We start from the raw sequence: 24,831 nt of genomic DNA on the forward strand, positions 1-24,831 counted from the left end.
ACAGTGGAATCCGGTTAATTGACCCAGGGGTCGTACAATGGACTAGCCACTTATTTTAAAATAATCCTAAAGTACCAAAACAAATCATATTAAATATGTGTAATGTTATTTGAATATTTGGACCAATATGTCCTTTAATCAGACCAAAGAAGATAAGAGCGAATAAGGTACACAATGACTTTCATGAGTTAGTAAAGTTGTTTTTTTGTATCAACTTGAAAGTATAACGCCGGGTGCAAGTGTAATTATTTTGTACTCTTTAGTAAATGATATTTATTTGACCCAGCTAGGTCATTGTGTTCCAACAATTAAACAGAGACTATCGTACATGGAAGGTTTCCTATCTGTAATGGTTTAAAGGCTCAGACCAAAGTATCCAGTGCATTAAAGAACTCTTATTCAACAATGTTTAACATTTTGACCTTGCTGAAACCTGAAGAAATAGAACAATGTGTACAGTTCAATCTATTTCCCGATAGTCAATGAGCTGTTTAAGTTAAATCTAGCTATGGATGTGATGTAACGATCTTCAGCTCTGAGAATCCATGCACTTTGGAAGAAATGGTCTACTTACCTACTACTAATCAAGTCTTAAAATAAAATGTTAATAGCCGGAACAATTATGAAAGCACAACTGTCGGCCTGCTCTTCACAGTACAGTTCGGTCAACACCACTATTTCTTTTCAGTGTCATACAGTGAGCTGCTTTTCATATTAATTGTATTTTGTGTTTCCTCTTCCCGTGTGTCTCATTAATTAATACAATAAAAAGTATACAATAATGGTCTCCAGAAAAAAGCGTATAGAAAGCAGACGTCAGAGCCTTGATGTTTTATCAGGTAAATTTTAAACTATAAACGTTGTTAAAGAAATAAAAATATTCTTTTTTTTCTTTTATTTTACAGTCAAAAAGTTCTAAATTTCGCACCTAAGCCATTAAAAAAAAAGATGTATCGACAAAAAGATCAGCCTGGCATAATATTTCAGTTTCTCATAACTTTTTAATTTTGGCATATTAATTTGTTGATTATGCTTTATCTTATATGGCTACTGAGAAAACTTGTGTCTTTTATTTAGGGGTGCACCGAGTAGTAGCTCCGGCTCCGGCTGAATATTCTGCCACTTACTATTATCTGGCCATATTCCGCATCGGCCGAATATCACTGCAGGATAGTTGGCCGGATAGCAAAAAGTACACAGTAGTACCTATATTTCTGTTAATATGTATAGTGTACTTGACTTACCATTCCAATGTATTATTTTCTGCCTAACCACTCAATACTATTGCCTATGCCCAATAAAAAAAAAACGTGTGATGGTCAATCACCATCATCAACTTTAGGCACTACGCTACGACTACATGTGTAGGTCCTTTACGCCTATCTGAGCAGAATGTTAAAATCAGTGGGATACACAGTCTACATGTGAGTAGGAAGGGTATGGAGGAATGCCTTGTTTAGACTTTGGTTTTCCTAATGCTCTTAGATCTATAGAACTGTACATCTAAACAAAGATCATTAATAGGCCAACAGACTACAATTTAATCTATACTTCGGCACCATCTAAGGTTGAAGCTATAAATATATACTTCATGTTCCCGCTGATAAAAAAAAAATCGTTTGCCGCAAATGAATTAATCTAAACAACTAAATATTGACATATAATGCTTCAGATTCCAACTATTAACTAATAGCCACTATCAGTAGTAAGCCCTTGATGCCAGCCCCAGAAGCGGTCTCTTTAAATTACAAGCCTGATGACCAGTTGATGTTTTTAAATAAATCTTACTATCTACAATTGAGTCGTATATTTCTCGATTTTAATTCTACTAATTATAAGGTTCATTATGGCAATGTCCTCGATTCCAAAGATTAATGCTGAGTGCATGTTTCACGGAATCACATGATTACGCAAACACATAAGGCTCATACATAAAAGGAAATGCATGTATATAAATCAGTTAAATAAATTCCACACTGTTCCCAACTCTGAATCGACACATTGACACTTTTCCATACTAGCCCGCCACTCACCCCCTTCCAAAGACACCCTTACAAACGTCAAGTCACACGCACAAACCTTTTCATTGAAGTGGTGACTTCAGAATTTTTGTTCTTGTTTTAGCCTCTTGGAGGCTAAGAATTTATTAGTGAACTACCCATGTGCCCATATGCTTATTTTTAGTCAAATTACATACGCTGCAGAATACAAGAATTTGTTTTTAAATCACTTCCTTCTTTAAATGCATACTTCGAATGTATAACAACAAAATAATTATTCTGTCTTATCTTTTCATTGGAAAGGCAAGCTAACAATTCAGTTTTAAAAAATATAATTGTCAGTTGCTTATAGTCCATCGATTGTACACCAGTTTTCGATAGTAATTTTTTTTTAAAGATAATTTATGATGTGATCTTTATAAAATGTGCACACGATGTATTGTCACGCAGTGTGAATTTATGAGCAAGATTTCATTTTAATAGAATTAGAAAAGTTGTCAAAATCGATGACTCACCATTTTGTTTACTATGGCGACTGTGTCACTTCAAGAAGGAATAACCAAAAATAAATCATCCTGCAAATTAATTATTATATAATTAATTTTAATTATTTAAAAAAAAAATTGTTTTCATACTTATCGACCTAGATCTAGTAAACAAGAGGTAGCTAAATGCGCATCAGCCATTTTCCCCATAAGACTTTAGATGTCAGATCGGATTAATTCAAGTAAACTATATCAATTTGTTTTTTCACTGCTAGACGTTCCAGTCCTAATGATCATTATTTCAACCTAATCCCGGGTTCTAATCCTGGTGAAGACTAGGATTTTTACATTCGGGATCTTTAGTCCACCCAGCTCTAATATGTGAATGACATTAGTGGGAAGAGTAAAGGCGGTTGGTCGTAGTGCTGGCCACATAGGGCCCTCGTTAACCTCGTTAACCTATGGATCGCAAGGGAACCTTTTACTCTTTTCTACAGCATTATTGTTTTTTATTTCGTACGCATTACAATATAATAATAATAACTGGAGTCAACTTCTTGGGGGTTTTCCAGAAACTATTGCATTGTTCTAACAATGACTGAATTAGCTCCAGAATATCTCAATAGTTTTTTGTTTCTTCTCTTTAAGCCAGTATAGAGAATCACAATCTATTTTTTTACAAAGCTTATATCAAAACACTATATCTGTTTGTTTGTCTGTCTGTCTATCTTTCTGTCTGTTTATTTCTTTGTGTGGTAAAATGTTTGTACACGTTATTTCTGCGACACCCAATCTCAGTTCAAGGTAAAATTTTGCAAAATTATTTCTTTTACCTGACAACACAAGAATCAATTTAAAAAATACCAATTGTTGGTCTACTTCAGTCGTAGAAGGACTATGGTTCATCTCAGGGCACACTTCCTCATGTGGCTGTGGAGCCCTATTTTGGAGAGACACTCCCGTCCACAAATATCGCAGGTTAAGTTGACTTTTGCTTCGGTGGTAGAGGAGCTGGTCATTTTTCGTATTGTACGTTTTTCTTCCTGCGCTGAGACCCATTTTCTTTAACTGTCCACAGCTTTCTTGGTCACTATCTCTCTCCATCTGGTCTAGAGTTATGTCTTCCCAATGGTCAGCATTGATGTTCACTGATTTGAGGTCCCGTTTTATTACATCTATGTAACGGAGGTGGGGGCGAACAGTTTTTCTTGAGCCAGTCGCGAGTGGTCCATAGAGGATGACTTTCGGGATGCGATTGTCCTCCATCCGGCGAACATGTCGAAGGCAGCGCAAGCGGCGTTGTCTGAGGGCTGAAAAGATGCTGGGTTTGCGCAAGGATCTCAGTATTGCACACTTTTTCTTTTCATGTGATTTCCAAGATCCTACGGAGACATCGCAAATGAAATGAGTTTAGTTTTCTCTCTTGCTTTGCGTAGGTGGTCCATGATTCACTGCCATAAAGTAGTATACTCATAACGCATGCCTTGTAGACTTCCATTTGGGTCACTATAGTGAGCTTCTAGTTTTCCCAAACACTTGGTCTGAGTCTCGCGAAGGTCGAGGCAGCCTTCCCTATGCGTTTATTTATCTCCTCTTCTAGAGGCTCTTAGATAGCAGAATTCATTTACGGCGTCCAGCTTGTTATCGTCTACAAGGATGGAGGGTGGTGCTGTAGCAGGTGGTCCTATAACGTTTGTTTTCTTCATGCTAATATTTAAGCCATTTTCTTTACTGGCCTGAAGGAAGCGGGACATTAGTGACTGAAGCTCCTCTTGTGTGTGTGCCACTACCGCTGCGTCATCCGCGAATAACATATCTCATACGAGGGTGGTTCTGATTTTTGTTTTGGCCCTCAGTCTGGCAATATTTAGGAGTTTGCCATCAAATCTGGAATGGAGATAGATGCCTTCCGTGGATTTGTCAAAAGCGTTGTGGATTAGTAGTAAAAATAGTATTCCAAAGAGGGCTGGGGCCAGGACACATCCTTGTTTAACTCCGCTGTTTATACTGAAACTTTTGGAGCTGGTTCCGTTGCATTGCACTGTACCCATCATATTTTGGTGGAAAGATACGATTAGATTTAGTAGCTTTGGTGGACAGCCTATTATCTGTAAAATTTTAAAGAGGCCATCTCTGCTGACTAGATCGAAGGCCTTTGTCAGGTCAATGAACGCAATATATAGAGGCATCTTTTGTTCTCTTTTACACTTTTCCTGAAGTTGGCGGATGGAGAAATTCATGTCAATCGTGGATCTCCCTGAGCGAAAGCCGCACTGTGATTCTGGATAGACCCGATCAGCAAGTTTTTGTAGCCTGGGATGTATCACTTGAGCAAAGACTTTGCCTACAATACTTAGGAGGGAGATTCCCCTTTAAATGTTGCAGTCGCTTCTGTCACCTTTGTTCTTATACAGTTTAACGATTTTAGCATCCCGAAGGTCTTGTGGCACAGCACCTTGTTGCCAACATTTGCAAAGCAGTTTGTGTAGATGTTGGATTAGTGTAGTTTTGCATTGTTTTAGAAGATCTGGTGGGATACCGTCGCATCCGGGTGCTTTGCGGGCAGCCATGTTGTCTATGGCTTTGTTGTTTTCTGAAAGGGTGGGTATTTCGTCTAGCTTGTTCATTGTGGGTAATTGTATAATAGCCTTAAGGGCTGAGTCAGAGACAGAGCTTGTTGTGGCGTAGAGCTCAAAGTAATGTTCAACCCATCAGTGCGTTTGTTGGCTTTTGTCTGTGATAATTTCCCCAGTGGTTGATTTAAGAGGTGCTGACTTGTTTTGGGCAGGTCCGAGAGCCTTTTTTTTTCCTTCATACATCCCTCTTATGTTGCCCACTTGGGCTGCGAGCTGAATATTCTCATTGAGCTCTACCCAGTATTCATTGGCACAGATCCTTACTGTCCTCTGTACATTGGCTCTAGCTTCTTTCAGATTTAACAAAAATAACAATTAGTGAATCAACTATTGATAATTAATTATTTTGTTTGTTATCTCGGAGAAGGGAAAGAAATTGTACTGAATTGAAGTGGTTGTATAAGCTGAATTAGTCCCCTTAAAGGTCGCCGCTCTAAATTAAAACAAAAAATATATTGCTATACAATTTTCTCCAGTCCTAAGAGTGGCTAGCAAGTAGGCCTGAGTAAGCGTGAACCACAAGTTCAAATTCAGGTCGTTCCTTTTTTTAAAAATCCAATTAAGATCAAATCCATACAGATATACCCTTTCTTTCAAGCGTCTTCTTGCATTCTTCATTGCCAGAAACGCATTCTCCTGATATCTGCATCTCACTATTCATTCAAATTAAAAAGGCATGTTAAATTCAGTAAGTAAATGGCCGATACTGAAGTGTGAGTGACAATCGAGATACAAGTAGTCTAAGTATATCTTTAGTAGGCGTATTTATCGTAATATTCTCTATGTTAAGCGAGAGCTCTTGTTGTAGGCAAGAGGGCGATCTCCCATACCGCTCCCCACCCCTGGATACGCCAGTGGTTTTAATTCTAGTCAATCATGGCGACAGTCCCAATCATCTACCATAAGAGCAGTGGTGTTGCAAGGTTAGAATGGTGTCTCTTACCGAAGAAATCAAAAGGTTTATTTGAGAAAAAGAAAAGACTCCTTCTGCATCTCCTTGTGAGTACCACCATTTACAAGTAGGATCTAAAGTGTTAGTACAGTCAATTCTGTAACGACAAGTCAATTATGTCATCTGGCTCAATGTTTTTACGTATTCTTAAAAGAAACTTACGATGTTCAAGGTCTCTGTGGCCCATATTAGTCACGGGCCAGGGCGAAATGACCTTCTAGCACCACGGTTGCTTAAAACACTGCATCAGACCAACTTGAAAAAAAAAATAGACTTAAAAGGAAGCATTGTGAGCCCCAAATAGCAAGAAGTGTAGAGCAGTATGCCAGGCCTCCTTAGTTTGTCCTTGTACTTTAGTCTCTTTCAAAGATGGTGACACAGTTTTAAGACTCACCTCTCAGTATTGTATTGTATTGCTTTCATCACTTCTGCTCCATAAGGAATGAGTTTGCTTCCGAAGAGCAGTCCCGTTATGAACACATGTGATCTTTAATGTTAGCTACTAGCGGGTAGAGCTTATAAAACTTCACACATTCTGAGTATTTAGCAGAACACTTTATTTTTTTGTTTTAAAGAGATTAATTCACGTGGTAGTTAAGTGTTCCAGTAGTTCGTGGTACACCTAGTCAGGCCTCGCAGAACACCAGGGCTCAACGGAACACAGTTTGGGAAACATAAGGCAGCAATCTATCGTCTCGTTCGGGAAAAAAACTTACTAAACTATACAAATTATGGTCAGAAAAAAAACTTTTAAGGTTACAGGCTCCAGGCTACATAATCACCCTTAGCCATTCAGAGGTCACAGGCTTAAGGTCGACACATAATCACCTCTAAATACTCTAAGGTTTAAGCTTCAGGACAACACATAGCCACGTTTAACTGAAATATATATATATATATATATATATATATATATATATATATATATATATATATATATATATATATATATATAATTGGTCCATCGTGATTCGATGATGACCATTTTGTCATCCAGGGGGCTGAGGGCTTTGCACTGGGGTTATATGCCTCCTCATGTGGTTGGTGAGACCTATGTGAGCCCGGAATGTTCGGCCGCACACTGGGCAGGCTATTAAAGCTGAAGCTAGTGTCTTGGGCCTTGCTTTTCTTCTCTGGCGTTTTTCTTTTGCCAGCGTTGTTTTCTTTTCCTCAGCAACCTGTGCGCCACTTTTCACAGCACGACGCCATGATGCTCTGTCATGTGCCTCTGTCTCCCAGGTGGCTGGGCTTATGCTTAACGCCTTCAGAGAAGCTTTGAGGGTATCCCTGAAGCGCTTTCTTTGACAACCTTGCGACCGCTTTCCTTCGCTTAGTTGGCCATACAAGAGTCATTTAGGGATGCGGTGGTCTTCTATTCTGCAGACGTGTCCTGCCCATCGCAGCTGGGGCTGCATCAGGATTGTATGGAAGCTTTGCAGACCCGCTTTTTGAAGGACTTCTGTATCTGGTATTTTGTCTTGCCATTTGTCATTCAGTATTTTTCTTAGACATGTCATGTGGAAGTGGCTCAGTTTCTTTGCATGTTTTCTGTACACTATTTACGTTTCTGAGGCATAGAGCAATGTAGGAAGGATGACGGCTCGATAGATCCCTAGCTTTGTATTTGTGGTGATACCACGTCTGTTCCGGACATTTTAAAGCAGTCTGCACAGGCTTTGGCGATACGCAGGTCGATTTCATTATCAATCTTTCCGTTTCTGAAGAGTGTGCTGCCAAGATATGTGAATTTGTCCACTGTGTTTTTATCGTGTCCATTTATCTTGATGCTTGGATCCGAGTAGGCTTTCCCAGGAGCAGGTAAATATAAGACTTTTAACTGAAATAAGGTCTTGATGAGCTATAAGCTTCAGGGAAACCAGCTTATAGTCATCCTTTCAGGAAAGCTTATCGGATGGTTTAAAACAAATTTTAATCAATCAAATACACAAGGTTAGAAAATATGTCACGGTTGATAATACCCCAGGATGAAAATCATCAGGGTTAAAATATACTGCCTGGAAATCATTTGATGCTATATCTACTAATTAATTCAAAGATCTCCAGGGCAAGGATTACCTCTCCTGAGTACCCCAAGACACACCAATACAGATTGCTGCATTGTTTCCCAAACCACTAATAAACAGAAAAAATATCTACAGTAAACATAACATACAGCAAGGTCCAGTGGTCAAGCTGATAACTCGGGAGGAAGTGGCAACTAAACTAACTGTACAGGGCCTTATATAAGCTTCTTAAGGGAAACACTCCTCTACACATATACTCAAAATAGTTATCTCCCCATTATGTCACAACGTATTTTCCCCAATTAATTGGACATAGTCATTTGAAATTGTTTTGCTTGTTGAATTTATATCTTTAAAAAAGTTTACTATCTCAAATACCTTTCTTTCAATAAATAATGCTATGCACATTTATTTGACATTGTTGCTAGAATTTCAGGGAAACATTTCCAGAGATCAACCACCCTTAGTTTTTAGTTGTTCCTTATAAAGTGGTTTCAATCAACACTTAGACATAATATTCATATTTTAGAGCGTTAAGAAGAGATGAATGGTTAACTTATGTAATCCCTCTACGTCGATGCACTATGTATGCATAACGAGTCGCAGATTTCAAATTTAATAATATGAAAATAATATTCTTCAGAAACTTTGTAGGAGACAAAAAAAAAAATTTTCCTGAAAATGTTTCTTTTAATTAATATAAACATATATTACAAAACCTATTTCCACATTTGTCCAAGAAACCTATTTTCACATTTGTCCAAAAAAACTATTTCCACATTATTCCAAGAAACCTATTTCCACATTTGTCCAAGAAACCTATTTCCACATTTGTCAAAGAAACCTATTTCCACATTTGTCCAAAAAAACTATTTCCACATTTATCCGAAAAAACTTATTTCCACATTTGTCCAAGTAACCTATTTCCACATTTGTCCAAAAAACCTATTTCCACATTTGTCCGAAAACCTATTTCCACATTTGTCCAAAAAACCTATTTCCACTTTTTGTCCAAGTAACCCATTTCCACATTTATTCAAGTAACCTATTTCCACATTTGTTCAAAAAACTTATTCCACATTTGTCCGAAAACCTATTTCCACATTTGTCCAAGAAACCTATTTCCACATTTGTCCGAAAACCTATTTCCACATTTGTCCAAGAAACCTATTTCCACATTTGTCCAAGAAACCTATTTCCACATTTCTCGACTAAACCTATTTCCACATTTATCCAAAAAAACTATTTCCACATTTGCCTAAGAAACCTATTTCCACATTTGTCAAAAAACCTATTTCCACATTTGTTTAAGAAACCTATTTCCACATTTGTCAAAAAAACCTATTTCCACATTTGTCCAAGAAACCTATTTCCACATTTGTCCGAAAACATATTTCCACATTTGTCCAAGAAACCTATTTCCACCTTTGTCCAAGAAACCTATTTCCACACTTGTCCAAGAAACCTATTTCCACATTTGTCCAAGAAACCTATTTTCACATTTATCCAAAAAAACTATTTCCACATTTGCCTAAGAAACCTATTTCCACATTTGTCAAAAAACCTATTTCCACATTTGTTTAAGAAACCTATTTCCACATTTGTCAAAAAAACCTATTTCCAAATTTGTCCAAGAAACCTATTTCCACATTTGTCCGAAAACCTATTTCCACATTTGTCCAAGAAACATATTTCCACACTTGTCCAATAAACCTATTTCCACATTTATCCAAAAAAACTATTTTCACATTTATCAAAAAAAAACTATTTTCACATTTGTCCAAGAAACCTATTTCCACATTTGTCCAAGAAACATATTTCCACATTTCTCGACTAAACCTATTTCCACATTTATCCAAAAAAACTATTTCCACATTTGCCTAAGAAACCTATTTCCACATTTGTCAAAAAACCTATTTCCACATTTGTTTAAGAAACCTATTTCCACATTTGTCAAAAAAACCTATTTCCACATTTGTCCAAGAAACCTATTTCCACATTTGTCCGAAAACATATTTCCACATTTGTCCAAGAAACCTATTTCCACCTTTGTCCAAGAAACCTATTTCCACACTTGTCCAAGAAACCTATTTCCACATTTGTCCAAGGAACCTATTTCCACATTTGTCGAAGAAACCTATTTCCACATTTATCCAAAAAAACTATTTCCACATTTGCCTAAGAAACCTATTTCCACATTTGTCAAAAAACCTATTTCCACATTTGTTTAAGAAACCTATTTCCACATTTGTCAAAAAAACCTATTTCCAAATTTGTCCAAGAAACCTATTTCCACATTTGTCCGAAAACCTATTTCCACATTTGTCCAAGAAACATATTTCCACATTTGTCCAATAAACCTATTTCCACATTTATCCAAAAAAACTATTTTCACATTTATCCAAAAAAACTATTTTCACATTTGTCCAAGAAACCTATTTCCACATTTGTCCAAGAAACATATTTCCACATTTATCCAAAAAACCTATTTTCACATTTGTCCAAAAAACCTATTTTCACATTTGTCCAAAAAAACTATTTTCACATTTGTCCAAAAAACATATTTCCACATTTGTCCAAGAAACATATTTCCACATTTGTCCAAGAAACATATTTCCACATTTGTCCAAGAACATCTCGAACTAGTTTTCCCACCAAGTTTTTGACTTACTTAAAATTCGGTCCTTCCTGATTTTGTTTTTGTTTAATATCGAAAAATGGAAATAGTGTTGAGAAATATTGATGTAAATGTAGAGTTCTTCCTCTCAGATAACCTTTGTCTTTTTTTTTAAGTATTATTTTATATTTTGCTTGTTAAATACTAATTGTATTATTGTGAAATATTATTATTTTATTAACACATTGACTGTCTTCGATAAGCCTTAAAATTGCAATGTTCTTCTGTGGCCAATGGAATCACTGAACAAAATGGCAAGTTCCATCTTACAGAAGACAAACCAGGAAGTGAAATAAATAACAATGATAGAGAAGACTATTTGAACAATGATGACACGAATGACAACGTCACAAACAACAAAAACAAAAGGACAACATTTCTGCAGAAAGTTTTTTCCTGGAGGGCTGCTATTGTGCTGTTGCTACACACATCTGTTCTTGTGAATGTCTTGCCCAGAAACAACATGCCCATGGCTTTGGTCTGTATGGTGAATAGACCCAAAGTGCCCGGGGTCAATTCTACCAGTGCAACAGTGGCATTAGACATGCCTCATGCTAATTTTTCACTGATCGAGGTATTTACTTTTTCTTTTTAAACAAATAGCTGGTCTTGTATATCTTCCATGTAGACATAGTATGGAACAGAGGCTGACAGGTGAAAGAGAAGATGTAGACATCGTATGGGTTAGAGGCTGACAGGTGAAAGAGAAGATGTAGACATCGTATGGGTTAGAGGCTAACAGGTCAAAGAGAATAGCATCGTATGGGACACAGACTGACAGGTGAAAGAGAAGATGTAGACATCGTATGGGTTAGAGGCTGACAGGTCAAAGAGAAGATGTAGACATCGTATGGGTTAGAGGCTGACAGGTGAAAGAGAAGATGTAGACATCGTATGGGTTAGAGGCTGACAGGTGAAAGAGAAGAGACATCGTATGGGACACAGACTGACAGGTCAAAGAGAAGATGTAGACATCGTATGGGTTAGAGGCTGACAGGTGAAAGAGAAGAGACATCGTATGGGAGACAGACTGACAGGTGAAAGAGAAGATGTAGACATCGTATGGGACACAGACTGACAGGTGAAAGAGAAGATGTAGACATCGTATGGGACACAGACTGACAGGTGAAAGAGAAGATGTAGACATCGTATGGGACACAGACTGACAGGTGAAAGAGAAGATGTAGACATCGTATGGGACACAGACTGACAGGTGAAAGAGAAGATGTAGACATCGTATGGGACACAGACTGACAGGTGAAAGAGAAATGTAGACATCGTATGGGACACAGACTGACAGGTGAAAGAGAAATGTAGACATCGTATGGGACACAGACTGACAGGTGATAGAGAGAAATGAAGGGTGAAATAGGTTTAGAAGTTTACAATATACACAAAATGTAGAGACAGACAAAAAGAGTATGATGGAGAAAAAGAGTGTGAGAGGTAAAGTTAGAGAAAAACAGGGGAAAAAAGAAGAAAAAGAGAGACATGCAAAAAACAAAAAGACGTTACTGGGGGGGGGGAGAAAGGGAAGAGAGAAAAAGAGAAAAAAGTAGTAAAAGATCAAAGAGAGAGCATAACAGCTCGAACGAGGGAAAGAAAAACATACGATGGCCAAATCAGACATGCAACATTTCTTAGAATGAAATTCCTTTCTTTTAAAGTGCCTTCCATTTAGTTTTGTATATAGATTTATTAGTAAAGTTGGAGCAAATAAATTTATCGAATATACTTTCACAACGTTAGCTTGATTTTTTTAAATATATTTATTCTTATAATTATAGATATTGCTACATAATGTTTCGGTTTTTTCCTAGACAAATATAGTTAACATTAAAGTATGAAACTATATCCACTATCCCGTTTTGTTAAACGTATCATCTAATGATCTATCCATTTATTACAGGACATCCAATACGAGTTTGACTGGGACTCTGAGGCTCAGGGCTATCTCTTGACCAGCGTCCAGTTTGTTGCATGTCTAGGCCCTCTGGTGGCCAACATGACCAAGAGTCTGATTGGTGGAAAGTTTAGCTTGATGCTGTTTTCACTGGTGATAGCTATTCTGAGCCTGGTGTCTCCTCTAGCAGCCCGGACCAACATCTACTTACTTCTGGCTATACGTATTATAACTGGAATTTGTTCTGTAAGTGTCCGTGTCTTGCGTCCATTTTTTAATTTCTCAAGTTTGTATTTATTTTAAGTTGTTTATTGTTTGTTCAAATTAACCCAATTCTTAACGAATCTCTCTAAACAATTTCAAAGGGACTTATCATTTACCAGACATCAACGTTGACATATTTGAGTTGAATTAGGTGGGAATAAAATATTGTGCCTGGAGAGTATTAGCTCGAAATGGTAACTACTTTACTTATTTAAACGAAGTCAGTTTGGACCATCTGACTATTTAAGTCTTGCTAAAACATGACCATACTATTGAGTCATTTCCTCCAGGGAACCACTGCCCCAGTTGTTGGAGAGGCTCTTGCTTGGTGGTCTCCTGACTCAGAGAAACTGACTTGGATAGCTTTTAGCCATGCAGGTACACTTATTTATAACGCTAACTCCAGTCAGTGGCATAGTTCAATAATATACTTTCCAATGTGTCATTTATTGCAATGTTTCAGTGTTTCATTACCTTCAAATTTCAAGCTGTGATTTGCTCTTCAGGTTTCAACGTTGGTGCTGTGTTTTGTTCTTTCGTCTCTGGATATCTCTGCACTGTTTCCTTGGACAATGGCTGGCCTTTAATTTTTTACTTTACTGGTAAGACAAAAACTCCAACATTAGTTTTAGGTGAACTAAAAAATTAAGACTAACTAGAACATATAAATATAAAGTTAACCTTAATTTATTTCAATGTTTTCCAAAAGCTAATACATACAGAAATAAAAAAAGAAAGCTTATAGTTATACGAAGTGTAATTGTATCAATTAGTTCGGATCAGACCAACAACAGTAAATCTGTGCGATTAGAAATATTTTTACCATTTGTTTTTTTTTTTGCGCTTTTTCAGGTAATTAGCTTTCTCACTACGCTATGATCCTATCACTTGTCTCAGTGCGCTGGTGCGCTATGATCCTATCACTTGTCTCACTACGCTATGATCCTATTTCTTGACTCACTACGCTATGATCCTATCAGTTGACTCACTACGCTATGATCCTATTTCTTGACTCACTACGCTATGATCCTATCAGTTGACTCACTACGCTATGATCCTATTTCTTGACTCACTACGCTATGATCCTATCAGTTGACTCACTACGCTATGATCCTATCACTTGACTCACTGCGCTATGATCCTATCACTTGACTCACTGCGCTATGATCCTATCATTTGACTCACTACGCTATGATCCTATCACTTGACTCACTACGCTATGATCCTATCACTTGACTCACTGCGCTATGATCCTATCACTTGACTCACTGCGCTATGATCCTATCACTTGACTCACTACGCTATGATCCTATCACTTGACTCACTGCGCTATGATCCTATCACTTGACTCACTGCGCTATGATCCTATCATTTGACTCACTACGCTATGATCCTATCACTTGACTCACTACGCTATGATCCTATCACTTGACTCACTACGCTATGATCCTATTAATGGCCAGGACCAGTTGGGAAAATTGCTGAGGGTGGGAGAAAAAAAAAAGAATATCTGGGCGAACTGAGCTGTTAATCATTTTTCTATATTAAAAAAGGGGGAGAACGACCTTAACTCAAACTCACGGTTCAAGCCTCATCAAGCCAACACACTAACCACTCTGCTTGTGAGGTGTGTATGAAAATAGAAGATTGTATAGTTATCTATTGTTTGTTTCAAACTTACTTTACAGCGGCGACTAATAAAGGGTACTAATTCAGCTTATACAACCACTTTAGTCAAGTAAAATTTCTTTCCCTTCTTTGAGATACCAATCAAAAGTATTAATTACCAATCGTAAGTTAAAAGAAATAATTGTGCGAAATTTCCGCCTCATCTAAAAGTGTGTGTCGGAGAAATAACGTGCACAAACTTTTGAACCAGACAGACAGAGCAAGTTGATAATAGCTTTGTAGAAATTAAGTTACCTTTTTGTAATAGTTTCTAGAAGACCTTATTATAATCTCGTGGTAACAAAAGATACGTGTGCATATATCAACAATGAATCTAAAAAAAATCCTTAGATATAATCTAAATTGTATGTTTTTAATACCATATTCTTCTTCACTCTGTAGGTACTGTCAACCTGATTTGGTTAATGGCCTGGTATTTTCTCTACATGGACAAACCAGAGAAACATCCTTACATCAGTGAAACAGAGAGAGCGTACATCCTGGCCAATCGAACTGGCATGACTACGTCAACGGAAAAAGTTTTTTTTTTTTCTTTTCCGCTGTGTTTGTGTTTACAAAAGACGTCCAGTGAACGTTTAGTAGCGAGACATTGCTGGGATGTTAACCCAATATAGAGCCCTATTGTCACGTAGTAGCGAGACATTGCTGGGATGTTAACCCAAATATAGAGCCCTATAGTCACGTAGTAGCGAGACATTGCTGGGATGTTAACCCAAATATAGAGCCCTATAGTCACGTAGTAGCGAGACATTGCTGGGATGTTAACCCAAATATAGAGCCCTATTGTCACGTAGTAGCGAGACATTGCTGGGATGTTAACCCAAATATAGTGCCCTATTGTCACGTAGTAGCGAGACATTGCTGGGATGTTAACCCAAATATAGAGCCCTATTGTCACGTAGTAGCGAGACATTGCTGGGATGTTAACCCAAATATAGAGCCCTATTGTCACGTAGTAACGAGACATTGCTGGGATGTTAACCCAAATATAGAGCCCTATTGTCACGTAGTAGCGAGACATTGCTGGGATGTTAACCCAAATATAGAGCCCTATTGTCACGAATCAATAAGAATGTTAGAGCGATAGGTTTAGCAAGCTGTTAAAGTAGCGATGCCAAATTATGAGTTCCTAACTGTACGACGACCTATCTTCAAGGGAAAAGTAGCTCGGTAGACATCGCTTAATGTCAGCAATGTTGTCAAGACTTAATGTTGTCAGTAATGTTGTCAAGACTTAAGGTTGTCAGTAATGTTGTCAAGACTTAAGGTTGTCAGTAATGTTGTCAAGACTTAAGGTTGTCAGTAATGTTGTCAAGACTTAAGGTTGTCAGCAACCTATTATTGACAATTCAGTACGACAAGACACACTGTAGCCGAATAAACCTTAATTTGACTCGCTACAATGTTTTGTGAAATCGCATTTTTAACGTAAAATACGGACATTCAGACCATATGATTCGTTTTCCTTTCCGGGGTCATTAAAACTACAGAAGAATAAATTCGGCGTTCTATTGATAGTTGCTCTAAGGTTCTTACTTTGGTATATATATGTGTAAGCTTTAGTGAGCTTTCATATCAACTGTAGTTTAGCTAAATATGTTTCAACCCTAGTTTAATTAAAGTAATACTTTGTAAGAACATTTATTTTTCAAGATTTGTATCTCTTAATAGAAACTCAAAGCGCCTTACAAAAAAATATTGACATCCATTCCCATGATTGCATATGTGTACTCCTCTACCTGTTATTTCTGGACAATGACCGTTATATTCACCTACCTGCCTCTCTACATCAGCGGAGTGTTACAAGTTACAGCTGAAAAGGTAAACGAATATATATATATCTGGGACACTTTTTTGAAACTGTAATGTAGCTTTCTTGACTTAAAACTGTAATGTAGCTTTCTTGACAATAATGTGGTCTTCTTGTCTGTGAAACAGTGAATCATCACTAGACTGCTTTTGGTAATATAGATGCAAATGCTTGAGTGTTTTTATAACTCCACTCGATTGTTCTAGTGTCCAGTTGTTACTCTCTCAGAAGCATTTCCGTCTAACGAAGATCCTGTACGTTTGTCAACACTTTCATCATGAGTCTACGTTTTGGGAAGGCGACAGGCTCTTGATTAGACAAGAAATTGTTTCTGTATAGACTGACCGCTAGCACCTTGAGCATCTCCTATGTAGGGGAAGTGACTCTAGCTAAAGACGCTATCGTGTTGTAACAGAACAACGTCATGACAAGTGAGGCTGCTCTAGAGAGCTCCTGATGTACATCTGGAAGCCTAGAATGCTTTCTTTCAATGAAAGAGTTGAGATGGGGCTTTTCCAGATGTAGAATTTGCTAAGGTTCTAAGTCTCAGGACAAAAGTGTACGTGCTAGTGGGAATTTTTTAGTAACAGGAGACATCGTGAAGGGTCAATAATATAAATCCGTAAACAAAATTTATACAAAGAGAAATGGCGTGACATCAAGCGCTAATCAGACTGGTACAGAGAATTATATGAACTGGCGTGTACTGTCACTCGTCACGGTTGACCGCTCGTCAAGCTCTGGCCTGCGGTCACCACCAGGCTTATAACAATATTTTATGGATGCCTCGAATGGATTCCAAAATATGAAGTAACAAGTTCTGATGTAAGAGAACTTGTCTGGTTTCTGAACTGGCGGTGACAAGGGAATCTCCAATTGCGGTTGCCCCAATGGCCACCCTCCCCTCTTTATGCCGCCTCCGGTTGACTCCAACTCAGATGGCTGGCAGAAGTAGCCAATAGGAAGAAAGCCATTATGATTATCAAATTATTTTTTACATTGTGAGGTCAGAAAGTTTTCAGCCCACCACGTAGAAACACACGCGCGCACAGACACGCACACACACACACACACACACACATACAGAGGTAAATAGGAGGGTGTGAAAGGGAGAGTACTGAAACTAATGAATTGAAATTGGATGCCCCACTATTTTGTTCAGACAGGAATTTTATTCTCGGCCATTGCTTTCTTCCGTTTTCTTGGAGCTTTTTTCTGGACAGGGCTGGACAACTGGATGAGGTCTTACACTTCGCTGACCAAGTCCAAAGTTAGAAAACTGTGTGTCTTCACAGGTAAACATATTACTTTAGATAAATTAGTCTCTTTTTTTTTTTTTTGTCAAATGTGATTTTAAATGTACTATTTGTCTCGTAAGGTAAAGTGTCTGCGCGGGTTATGTCTCTAACAAAAAACTTTTTAGTACAACATTTTTTTTCATTTTTAGCAGCCCGCGTAAGGGGAAAAAGCCGCTATTAGGTTTGTGCAAAATGTCCGTCTGTCCGTCTGTCCGTCTGTCCGTCTGTCTCACTCAGATCTCGAAAACTAGAAGAGATATGAAAAATATTATTTCACCAATAAATGCGGCTTGAAAAGTTTAGGTGCAACGGCTACTTTTGGTTTTCTAAAAGCAAACCGTTTAATTTATAAAATTAATTATGCAAGCAATTTTTTCATAAAAATACGCCAATTCTAAAACAATTACGTAAATGTAAGGGAGGCAATGTTACAATATGTACAATGTACAAGAAATGTTTACAACAAATATAAATAATAGTTAAAGGTGTTTTTTCTGGTCAACTAGCTGCTAAAATTAATAGAAACATTTCTATTTGTTTATAAAGGCTAATAATGCACTTTGTATGTAAATGTCACGCACATTTTTTAAAATGGACTTTTTATGCAGCGACTTTCGTGCAGTAGCGTAACGTCGCAACATGCTATGGTGCTAAACCAATTCCTTAAACATTTTTTTTTTTTTAAAAATCAGATTTTATTTATTTTTTGTTTTTTGTCCGAATAAAAGAAGCTTATTTTTGTGCGTTTTGTCTGTTGGTCGGTTTGTCCGTCACGATTAGATTAACAAATAACACTAAACGAAGGTTATTGTAAATCTGATTTAACCTTTAATTTTTCATACAGGAATATTGCAATAGTTTTAAGTATCTATAATAGATTGTTCCGGATGTTTTGTGAAAACCAAATCAATGCCAGCGAATATTTTTTGCTCTTCTAACTTATCTAACTTATATTAGATTTTATTTCCATGCTTAAACGTTGCAATAAACACATCATCTTTTATACATTGTTCCGGTTTTTTAATGTAAATAGCATATAAATGCTAAATAAAAATATCTATACCGATTTATATTTCAATAACTATAAAGTTGTTCCGGATATTGTTCTATAAAAAATAAATTATGTCAAATGATTGTTTGAAATCGCATAATTGACTAATATTACACTTATATTCTTTGACACTATGTCACTGTAGTTTATTTATCCATATCAACTGTTCTGAATTTTTAACTTAAAACAAATTTATGTCAAATGACTTTATTTATTTCAAAAATATCGACAATAGGTTGTTCAGGATTTTAAAATAAGAAAGTAATTTACTAGAAACGATTATTGAAAATCACTTTTTAATTTATTTTACAGTTAATTTTCTTGCCGAAACATAATAAAAGTTGTTTAATCGGTAAAGAATGTTCCGGATTTTGTTTGATGTTTGAAATCCCTCTTCTAATAAATAAAAGAAATAATATTCTCTTTTACGAAAATTGGTTGTTCCGGATTTTTTATGAAAAATTGTTTAACTATATTTATGTAAAATTGCACTTCTCTCTTACACTACATTTAACTTTTTAGCTAAAACGTTAGAAAACCTAATTATCGTTAATATTATGTTCCGATTTTTAAGGAAAACAACTTTCTTACACCAAAGTATTGTTTGAAAATCTCTCCATAAGGCTATGGTACATCTAATTTTCATAACAGACCATCCCACAAATTTAATTAACGGTATCTCACTATAAATACATAAACACCCGGAACAATCTATTATAGAAACTTAAAACTAATGCAATGTTTCGGAAGGGAAATTAAATTTTAATCAGATTTTCAATAACTTTGAGTCTTTTCTCGCTATTAACATGACGGACAGAGAGACTGACAAACAAAACAAAAAAAGCGTCTTTAATCCCTTTATATATATGTTATATACATATTTAGTATAACTAACCATCAAATGAAATGCTAATAGGTCTCAATCGGTGCACCAATGGCTATGAACCCTCGAGAAGCTGATCGTATAGAAGACATTTTTTAGTCTAACTAGGACGTGTGACGTATTGGATTTTTTTCCTCTGACGTCATATGGAATAAATTCTTTAAATGAAATGCTAAAACAACTCGGTATAGTAATGTTTATTAAACCTCGTAATGTTACTCGCATTTTAAAAATACAATAGCTAGATTTAGATCTAATCTAGATTTTTTATACTAGATCTAGATTTTTTTTAAACACTAGAACTAGATTTTTTACACTAGGTCTAGATTTTTTTTTTACACTAGAGCTAGATTTTTTAAAACTAGATTTAGATTTAAGTTCTAATTAAAATCATTGTAGAATCTAGATCTAGAATTTCTTGGTCTAATTTAGAATGTTTGTTGTTTTACATGTTTCGGATTTTCCTTCAGAGTTGTAGTCCAAACCTCCCTCAGGACGACGGGGATGGGAGTGGGTAGGGTTTGAACCTGGGACCATCGATGAATCCAAACGACAGTCCAGCGCGCAAACCGCACTACCCGACAGCCATGATTTAGACTAAAAAATTTTTTTACAACGTCAAATGAATCTTTGAAACATTATTACTTTTAACAATCAAAACAAAATCACGTCTTGGATAGTCCTTGCGAATATACGGATCCGACAGGGATCCGTCTCCCACGGGGGCCACCTCTGAGTTTGTGTGTCAACACAAACTCTCTTTGTAATCTTGTTCTTTTTGTCTTTTTTTAGAAATAGAAATTTATTGAAAACATTTTATCCAATCACGTAATCTAAAAAAAGCAAAATATATAAATCATTTTTTGTGAAAAAAAACAAAAAAACAATAACAAAAAGCAAAGCTTTTTTTAAGGGGAAGAACTTCGACATTAATTTTATATCTATAAATAATGTACTAGTTATTTCCCTTATTCGATATCAAACAAAATAATTAATAACCAATAAGTAATTGACTAATTTGGTAATTTTTTGGTTTGATAGATACTTTGTTAGGTACATTAAATAATCGTTTAAAGTATCGACTTGACCCAAGAATGCGTGAGGGAGAAATAGCGTTAACAATTATTTAATGGGACTAAATCTAACAAATTTAGCCAAATCAGTGAATATTGAAGGATTACTTTCCCTTGTTTGTATCAAAGAAAATAATTAATAATTACCAGTAAATAATTGAATGATTTTTTTAATGTCTTGTTTATGCCGAGGAATAATTGTGCGAAGTTTCAACTTGATCCGAGAATGGGTGTGGCAGAAATAACCTTTTCCACACTTTTTATCAGACAGACAGACAGAGTGAATTGATATAAGCTTTGTAATAAAATAAAAAATAATTAAATTTTCTTGCAGGTTTCTTTGTTGCTGGCTCCCTCAATCTGTCCCTGTGCTTTTTAGACGTAGAGTATAAAGTGGCTGCTATATGTATTTTAATGATAATGATGCTGTTACAGGCAGTGGGCATGACTGGTCTCACCGTGATCCCACTTGAAATGGCGCCCATGTAATTATGTTTTACTTTCATTATTCTAGACATTTTAAAAAGAAGATTTTATAGATAAAGTCCAATGCCATTTATTATTGTTGTTGATCCCACCAATTAAACTGTTCCACACTTGATCAAAAGGTAAAGACTTCTTCCAGAGATCATAAATTAAAAATTGGCTTTCACAAATCGTAATGTCTGTTGGATGAGTGGCTAAAAGACTTAAACCGCTTGGCTACCATTCAAGAAGGGCTTGAGTTAGACTCGAGCTGACTTGTATGCTGAGTGCCTTAAGGCAGCACCGAAACCTTCCATCTTGAATTGGTCCTCCAAGGAGTTTGGACCATAGCGCAACGAGCATGCTAAAAACATGAAAATGGCGCTAGGCTAAAGGTTTTTTTTCTTAATTAACAGTCAATTAATTGATTCAATCCGTCTAGAATGGGTATGGCTCCTACAACTGTGGCCATTCTACCGCTGCCTTTGTATTTCTACACTATACCCAACTACTTTCATATCATAGGCCGCCACCATGAGGGCGGTAAAAGATTTACACACCAGATTGTTAGATTCTGTTTCAACAGATGTAAATACAATTCACTAGGGACCAGGCCCAAATAAAAACTTGACACATTCTGAAAGATAATGAAATTCGATTTCATGATGTACAACATTTGAGCCAGGCTTAGATTCAAGCATAGTTTTATAACAATCAGTCAATTGAATATTTAGAAATATCAACACTGTAATAATAAACAAGATGAATATATATCTCCACAAATGCGCTATCATGCCGTCAGCAGATCAATACATACAATCAAACTGCAATACTGTCGTCTCGTCTATTTCTAATGAAGGCTGGTAGGATTATGTTTGTAGATAGTTTCTACTTCACAATTTCTCGTGCTGTAAACATTGAAATTTGCCGTTTTACCTGCATAGGTGGACCCTTGGTAAATCACCTGTGAATTTGTATTTACTCACGTTTCTTTGTTATCTAGTTTTTTTTTTTTATTTCGATTTTTTTTTTAAATACACATAGACCCCCCACTCAGTAATATTGAACTTCTATAGTATAAAATGATGAGGTTTGAGACTTATATTTTACTATTTAGGCTAATTACATGAGAGAAAAGATTTCTTTTTGTTTATTTATTTTTTGTTCTTTTGTTGTAAGGTTTTCAGGATTGATAACTAGTATTAACCTTTTTATCGCCATGCTGACCTCCATATCTGGACCATTAGTGGTCGCCTACATTGCACCAAATGTAAGTTTCTATCTATCTATCAAATGTATCAATCCATCTATCTATCTATCAAATGTATCTATCTATCTATCAATCTATCTATCTATCTATCTATCAGTCTGATGTATAAAACGGAGAGATGAGGTGAGTCTGTAGGCTGTCTTACGATCAACAAGTAAACAATTCCTCAGCTGTTTTTTAAGAAGGCGTGTAAACATTTGAGACACTTACATTTTTTAAAAATATTATTATTGTCTGTCTGGTAAAAAATTTGTACACGTTATTTCTCCCACACCCAATTTCGGATCATACTGAAATTTTAATTATTTATTTTACCTTCCATCACTAGAATCAATTAAAAAAAAAACAATTAGATAGTTTACTTTTGGTAATTAATTGTTTTTTTTAGTATCTCAAACAAGGGAAAGAAAGTTTAGTTGACTGATAAGGTGGTATAAGTTTAATTAGTTCCCTTTATTGTTTGTAGAAAGAAAAGTTTGTAAAGAACTATAAAACCTATTTTCATAAGCTGCTCGCTGGCACAATGGTTACTGTATTGACTTGAGGAGGCTGAGGAGTCTTTAACCTTTGATGTTGAATCAGGGAGCTCACATGTTTTTTTTTTATAAATACATTTAAAAAGCGATCACCCAGATACCCCTTCTTTCTACTTCTACCCCTACCCAACTGGCTCAGACCAATGATAGGATCATAGCGTTTTAAATCTAAAGCATGAAATTGCACTAAACAAAAATAATGGGTAAAAATATCTCTAATATTTCTTATCTTATCTTATCTTATATGATACAGACGTTAATTCAAAAAAGAAGATGATTACGTCCTACGCGTCATGCATTCAGTCATGCATATTAACCAATGACTTAAATTCTGCCAAGTCACTGGTTTTCCTGTCTAGATCAGGCAACCCATTCCATTCTCTAATAGGACTAGTGAAGAAGGAGTATTTGTACAAATTTTTCTAATCTATTACTAACTTAATTACATGACTGATCCAAACTAATTGATGCAACTAAACTGAAAGTTTTTTTTATTTTGTTTGTATTTTAATTGATTTATTTCTCAGAATACTTTTGAAGAATGGAGAATGGTTTGGATTTTGACAAGCTTTGTCTACATGTCGGCTGGAGTTGTCTTTGTCTTTTTTGGCCGAGCTGACCGTCAACCCTGGGCACAGGGCAAGCGAGAGGCCGTGCCCAACATTATTCTTCCGTTTGTCCACATGGGCCGCAGGTTCTCTAATACTCACGAGACGCTGCCGCTGAGCCCCATCAGCGTAAGCAAGAAGTTTGACTTCAGTCTCAACGCCCAGCTGGCCTTCATGCTGCCCGCTCTCCCAGAGTCTCCACAGTTGACGCACCAGCTGCACCTTCGGCTAAATCGGAGCTCAACCGAAAGCGCAAAGAAGTTCACCTCGGAAATAACTTCAAGTCAGGACATTGATGTAGAAAAAAGACTCGGGGGTTTGGACAACGCAGGATACCAGACTGATTCGATATTTAGCGTATCAGCGTCTGATTTAAATAGGAACAAACATTTAACGAATGATGCTTGAAATCAATTTAGACACTTTGAATAAAAACTAAGCTTTCAAAAACTATAATTTTGAACTAATCTTCTAATAAAGGTAATTTTTACTAAGCGAAAATACTAGGTCTAAACATTTTAGAAGAGACTAAATCTACGCATTGCCAAAATGATTCGTCCACTTCGAATAACTATTGCAATGTGCTAGATGCCATTAAAATTACGGAGACAAATTGTTTTATCACAAATCAAAGACAAATGTAAAGTTATGACTTTTTTTTTCAAAGTGTATTTCTGTAATGTAATGTTTGCTTCTCAAACTGTTACATGTACTAATAAACAAGCATGTATGCAGAAAGGGTGAAGATACTAAAACTGTATTTCTAAAGTGTAAATATTAAAATTATGATTTTTATAAACAGATTTTAATGTGTACTCAAGTTGCTAGTTACAACTCCTGTGTTTCTGACGCAATAATTATTTGTTTAAATCTGATCTGAATACAACAACAAAAGAACTTTTTATGAAAACAGCTTTGAGAAATAAGCTATCGAAATGATCCTAGCTCTTGATCACATAAACAAGATATCGAAATCCGTAGCAGACTGGGTGTTAAAATCGGCCCGGGCATTACCATACGATTCGGCCCAAAACTTCATTGCATGCTATACATGAAACTGAACACTCTGATGCAAACGTGGGTTTCAGTGACATCTTCTACTTCTACATGTCAATAGACTTAAGGGCTATAGGAAATCTCAATTAGTGGAAAAAAATCTACATTAAAATCATAATCTTAATTAGTTTATTAAATTATTTTGATATAA

General features: G+C 36.2%; 1 protein-coding gene across 1 annotated transcript; it reads left to right on the forward strand.

The window, feature by feature from the left end:
- Positions 1-639: 639 nt before the first annotated feature.
- LOC106076308 (uncharacterized transporter slc-17.2-like) lies at positions 640-24,427 on the forward strand. The gene is made up of 11 exons (XM_056009014.1): positions 640-839; positions 10,978-11,348; positions 12,684-12,923; positions 13,232-13,319; positions 13,448-13,543; positions 15,012-15,148; positions 16,302-16,451; positions 17,603-17,735; positions 21,080-21,230; positions 22,390-22,480; positions 23,544-24,427. The coding sequence occupies exons 1-11, from the start codon at positions 782-784 to the stop codon at positions 24,030-24,032; spliced, it is 2,004 nt and encodes a 667-aa protein (XP_055864989.1). The 5' UTR covers positions 640-781; the 3' UTR covers positions 24,033-24,427.
- The last annotated feature ends 404 nt before the right edge of the window (positions 24,428-24,831 follow it).

Source organism: Biomphalaria glabrata, chromosome 13, assembly GCF_947242115.1.
Source record: "Biomphalaria glabrata chromosome 13, xgBioGlab47.1, whole genome shotgun sequence".
Taxonomy (NCBI): Eukaryota; Metazoa; Mollusca; class Gastropoda; family Planorbidae; genus Biomphalaria; species Biomphalaria glabrata.